General features: G+C 38.2%; 1 protein-coding gene across 2 annotated transcripts in view; it reads left to right on the forward strand.

Annotated features, from left to right (window-relative positions):
* Positions 1–241: 241 nt before the first annotated feature.
* The window catches only part of kras (Kirsten rat sarcoma viral oncogene homolog), a 15,315-nt gene continuing 9,584 nt past the window's right edge, over positions 242–5,972 (forward strand). The window contains exons 1-3 of one of the 2 annotated variants that reach the window (XM_015403985.1): positions 242–628; positions 4,542–4,659; positions 5,358–5,536. In XM_015403985.1, the coding sequence (XP_015259471.1) occupies positions 4,549–4,659; positions 5,358–5,536 (290 nt within the window). In that variant the 5' untranslated portion in view covers positions 242–628; positions 4,542–4,548. The remainder of the gene's footprint in view (positions 629–4,541; positions 4,660–5,357; positions 5,537–5,972) is intronic. The other variant, XM_015403993.1, reaches the window with a different exon arrangement.

The raw sequence follows: 5,972 nt of genomic DNA on the forward strand, positions 1-5,972 counted from the left end.
GGCATGAAACTAAAACAGACTGTCCTGTATAGCCACATTACTTTATGTAGGCATCAAAATTAATAGTGGAAAACTGCGTTTGTTCTGATTCCATGACATATAAGTTCAGTTGTAATATTTGGTATCAACTATATGAATAAACAGCTATTTAAAGTCAGTTAAGATACAATAGTAAATCAAGTGTATAGAGGTGACAAAGCAAAGGGCATTGTGGGTAATATATTCCTACTGATAGGGGTGACCGATTTGCCACAGACCGGTTAAAAATCTCCCTGCTATGATTTCTGGGTAAAGTGCGCCCTGCTTGGTATCCGCCCATATTCTCGTAACGCAGGCGGCCCTGAGCAGCAGCAGTAGCAGCTAGGCCGAACCGAAGAGACGCTGGATTAGATGGAAAGTTCAATCGATTGATGCCTCCACTCTTTCTTTTTTTTTTTTCTTCCCTGATTGCTTTATTTTTTCCCGTCTGTATGCTCCCGTTTACTTCCGAAACGACACCGAACCGACTGGAATGCGGGCATTTTGGTAAGAAGCAGAAGTAGGAAATGCAGAGATCGAGTAAAACGGGAGGATTATCTGCTTGACTTCTTTGGTCGCTGCTTCAGACGCGGAACTCCTATCGTTAAAGGTAACAAACGGAGAAGATACTTTCAAGTGGAGGCATTTTACTTTTTACTACTTCTTTCTTTTCTTTTTCTTTGTACTAATAAACACAGACTGGTGCACATGTCACGAAAACGGTGAGCTGCAACGTTGTAGTAAAACCATTTTAATTTTAGTCCAAACTACGCCCAATTGTTAACCTACCGCTTGGCCCTGCATTGCAGACCTAGCTAGCCCCTCAATGGCGGCTTCCTTTCCGCTTTGAATGAATGATAGGACTTTATCCCGGAACATTTATCCGAGAATAGCCTATAAAGGCATTTTTATCCTTAAACGTAAAGGAATAAATGGCAAAAACCGGGTTTAGCTTACTTTTAGGGTTGTAAGCTAACTCGGTGGCTAGGCTAGCTAGCAGACAGACTGATCGCAGGATTTAAATGAATTTACTTTCGACTTTAAACCCTAGACACATGTTTTTCTCTCCGGGCAGCACACCGAGCTTTTAACTGAACTTTCAGTCCAGTTCGCACATGTTCAAACGGCTCGTTTAGAAAAGGAAAATGTTTATTTGGCTGCTAATCAATAAGCCCTCTGATCAGATTGTGTGGGTATTTTTCCAGTATCTGCTGTCTGCTTCATACAGGCATATAGGTCTGCATAAGATTCTCACGGTATGATGACCTTCACCAAAAATTCTAAAGCACAAATAAAAATAATAATCATATTATAACATGATACAGTTGCAAAAGTTAAAATGGGAAAATTACGATTATTCTTAATGCTTCTGAAAAAGCTGTTATAGTATCTCTTATAATCCATCATCACAATAATGATGTAAACACTATCAAATTAATCTCAATTTATGTATATTGTATTATATTATAATGTACCTTTCAACCTTCAAAAAATATATTTCACAACTTTTATGATTATATGTTGACTTACAACTAGTGGAATGACCCCACTGTCATGGCCTGAGGGGTCTGCATTGCTTTCCCCAGCACTAAGCTTCCTTGAGGAGGGTGGCAGAGTTACCCTGCTATACAAAACGACTTCAGACAGCATTACAGCATACGTCACTTCTCCCTTTCCCCATTCTTTATAAAAGCCTCTTTTCCACCAAAAATAGCGGTTTAATGCATGTTTTTCAATCATGGATCGACCTGCTAATATTCAGCATTAAGCTCGCTTCCCACTGGCTAAAAAAAGCTGGGTCTAACCCCTCGCTGTCTGGCGACACCATCACGCAGTGTTAGCATTGATGTCACAAGTGCGACAGAAATCAGGAAAGTAAACAATGGAGAGCAACATGGAATGAAGCCAGGGCTTAGTAGGTGTGCTGTTTTGTTTCCCACTTTTGTCTCCGAATCTCTCTCACCAGAGCCGCGCCATGTTTATCGATTGTAAACTGAGCTGTTTCGGCTTGTTACGTCAGAAGCAACTGACCTAACAAGCGGCGTGTTGACATTTGTCCGTTATGCGCGATGGTATCATGTAATTAAGCGTGTCGACCCAGGTCTGGTGTTCCAACGGCATGCCGATCAGCCTAGGCGATTTTAACTTGGGTCACTTTGACTCATTTGACCCGGTTAGACACGTGTCAGTGAGCTGTTCCACTGCCACTAAAAGCCAATTGTACCCAGGTTTAAACAGGTTTTTCGGCCATTGGTGGTAAAAGAAAGAAGTCAATGCAACAAAATTTCTCTTAGAGACTGTGGCTGTGTCGGAACATCATCCCTATCCCCTATATAGAGCTATATGTAGTGGTTGCAGCATTTTATACGTTTCCGAATGTCAAGTGGATAAAAAAGTAGTGGCCATCTGTCCGAACGGTCAGATAACTGAGTTCACTATATACTCCCCACTCTATATAGTGATGGAGGAGTTTGGGCGGACGGTTGGACACAGACTGAATAGTTGTGCAAATTGTGCCGGGTTGATATTCAGGCATGTTTGTCAGCATGTGCTCCCCAGTTGATAAAAGCTATGCCTTTAAGACAAGTTAAAGGTATAGTGGAGGATTTTGGTGAACTTTGTAAAATACCCGCCCTCTCCAGTGCACACGCACCACCCTGTAATCGCTCCAGTGAGAGAACGCCTATTAAACCATTTTCCCCGTGCGTGCTCTGTTGCCGTTTGCATCGCTCGTACAAGCTTTCTTTCCAAAAGAAGATTTGCAATTTTTCAAGTATGTAAGACTCTCCAGCGGTAAGTGAAAATGGAGAGGAGCACGTTGGACGGCCTTGCGTAAACATATCAACAGAATAATTAACAATTAGGAGGACCACTTATTTTGATGATCCACCTGGAAAAAGAACATCCTCCACTATACCTTTAATAAAGTAACTTGAATATTGCGAAACGGTCCGTGAGGACAAGAACTTTTTGCACCTAACAAAGTCTAAAGCAAACAATAAAATGAAAGACATATTAAAATATTTGGCCTTTTACATCTCTGCTTGTTGAATCGATGCCTCTGCCATCTGTCTCTCTTACTATCTACTTTCATTAAGTGCAAAGATTAAAAAAAAATAATCAAAATTTTCATGAAAGCATAGGGCAGATTTGTATCCTCGGCTGCAGTGTTTTCTTGCATTCCAACCATCCTGTCTGATCTGTTAGAGATAAGCTTGTACCTCATATCATTAGACATAAGCATTTACGGTATGTCTGATATGCTGCTGATTTCTTTTTTTGGAGATAAAAGTGCATACCGCAACACCTGTCAAACTTTATTGTTTCTGATATTTTCCTGTTTTAATTGTGGCTTTAATATTGAGTAGAGAGTTCAACCCTGGCTGCAGGCTGTAGACTTTCTACAGTTTACACTGTATCTTCTGTAAAGGCCAAGCGCCTCTATTGACGGATGCTCCACAAAGCAGGCAGACAACAGAGAGTTTCACAGTCACTTGTCAATTTTAGAGCTTTAATGTAATGTCATTGATTTCAGCCTGGGGTTAGTTCCTGCTATTGGTTCTTTGCAATTTTAGAAACGGGACTGAATCAGGAGCTGGAGGAAGATTTGAATACACGTGCAAACAATATGTTAATTGTATTTTAGATGACTTCCCGGTTTCTAATCTGAAGTCTATTTGTTTGCCCTTCCACATTCAGTTTGAATAAGCAAAATGGGAAATATAGAAATTTATTGTTTGATTAAAGATTTTTTTTTTTTTTTTTTTAAGATTTTTGAATCCTAGATCTTAAACTCTAGGTCTTTATTTTCTGTGGTTTGATACTACATGAGTCTGTTTCTTAATTCTTGTTTTTTATTTATATTACAAAAAAAAAAAAATATTTAAAACTCAGAGTAACCTTTGAACCACATTTTATCCCCCATATCCTTATAGGTTTTTTAAATCTCTAAACTGAACCCAAGTTTCTTAACCTTTTACATTTCCTATTCTTTTGTGTCTGTGTTCAATAGAGAAATTGCTGATCACAGTCTGTGGTTTTCACTAAAAACCTGCAATTGTCGATACCCCTCCTTTTAGTTTATTCAACTGTTAGACGTTTCTGCTAAAGAGTAAAAAAGGGGAAATGGAATTTTATATCTGAACTGAAGCCTGATTTAGCATTTTTTTGGTCAGGATTTCTGAAAAACGCATTTACATATTGTTTCAAATTAAAAAATATATCTTGAGAATTGAGTGTGGGAAAGTATGGAATGATTAATTAGTTTGAGCCCCATTAACATGTTCCTAAATTTACTGAATCTGCAAAATCTCATTCTGAATGACCAGTATTGTATAATTTATAGAGGTTGATTTTTATAAATGTATTTTTCCATTTCAATGCTTCTTGTTAAATACTAAAATGGGCATTAAAAAACCCATGTAAAGTGGAATATATTATTCCATATTTTTATGTAATTTAAGTGTCGTCCTTTTTGTTTCTGTGTAAATTGGATGAATTAAATTTTTTTTTCTTCTTCCCAGGTAAATCATGACTGAATATAAGCTGGTTGTGGTGGGAGCTGGAGGCGTTGGCAAGAGCGCGCTTACCATCCAGCTCATTCAGAATCATTTTGTGGATGAATATGACCCGACTATTGAGGTAAAGTAAAAAAAAAAAAAACCAAAGTTATTTCTGGATGTGTTTTTGTAAAAGAAAATTTTGCCAAGTTCCCAGTATGTTTGCATATCAAGGAAAAAAACAGGGAAAAGCTAAAGCAAAAAAAAAAAAAAACAGGAATTAAGAACATGCTAAACTGGTTTAAAGCTTTGAAAGGACACTAAACAGGTTTATAATGAGTTTTTATGTCTGGCACTCTGCCCAGTTTCCCAAGTGCCAACCTTTTCTGTGCGAACACTCTAATCACGCTTTCAATCAATTATTGATGTGCCGTGGCAGGTTTGAGCACGCCTATACATTACTTAGATACAAGATAGCATCTGAGAGTATTGCTTCACATGGGAGCAGAAGGTAATTATTTCTGGCTGAGTACGGCCATTGGCGACAAACAACAATACTATTGTGACGCTGACTGGAACGTTGTTGTAATTTGACCTCTTTCCAGAAAATACAGCACACTCGTACAGCTGGAGATCGGTGCTAACTTTTTTTCTGTAGAAGAATAGTTCAGAGTTGATTAGAAGACCTGATCAACTTTTCCAGCAACTGGCTTTGTTTATTCAACCATGAAAACTTTATGATTGTAAAGTGAAACATTCCCTAATGTGGCAAAGACGTCTCTGTGTCTTGATTTTAGATTTTTGATCATTTGTTCTTTTTATTACATCTTCATCCTTCAGGATTCCTACAGAAAGCAGGTGGTTATTGATGGAGAGACGTGTCTGCTGGACATCCTGGACACTGCAGGTCAAGAGGAGTACAGCGCCATGAGGGATCAGTACATGAGGACAGGGGAGGGATTCCTCTGTGTCTTTGCCATCAACAACACCAAGTCCTATGAAGACATTCACCACTATAGGTGAGTTAGGACAGATATAAGAAAGACTGAAGATTGCAGATTGAGGAAACCATTGTACATATTTATATAGCACTATGTGCTATACAAATACACTTTACTTGCTTAAACCTGGCAAAAAACATTAGTCCAATATCTAAAATTGTTCTATTATTATGGTTCTCAGGTTCCTTTACAAAAAAAATAGAAATGTATAGAACCACAAGTCATATATAATTCAATTCAGTTTTTTTATATACCGACAATTCACAACACATCATCTCAAGGCACTTTACAATTTAAACAGGTCATACTGTGAAATTTATTCAAAGTTTTCTATCTAAGGAAAACCAGTTAATTGCATCGACTCATTGACTCTTAGGCAATCCCTCACAGCAATCATTCTTGTAGCGACAGGGGAGAGGAAAACTTTCTTTTAACAGCAAGAAACCTCCATCAG

This window comes from Cyprinodon variegatus, unplaced genomic scaffold, assembly GCF_000732505.1.
Source record: "Cyprinodon variegatus isolate N-32 unplaced genomic scaffold, C_variegatus-1.0 Scaffold35, whole genome shotgun sequence".
Lineage (NCBI taxonomy): Eukaryota > Metazoa > Chordata > Actinopteri > Cyprinodontiformes > Cyprinodontidae > Cyprinodon > Cyprinodon variegatus.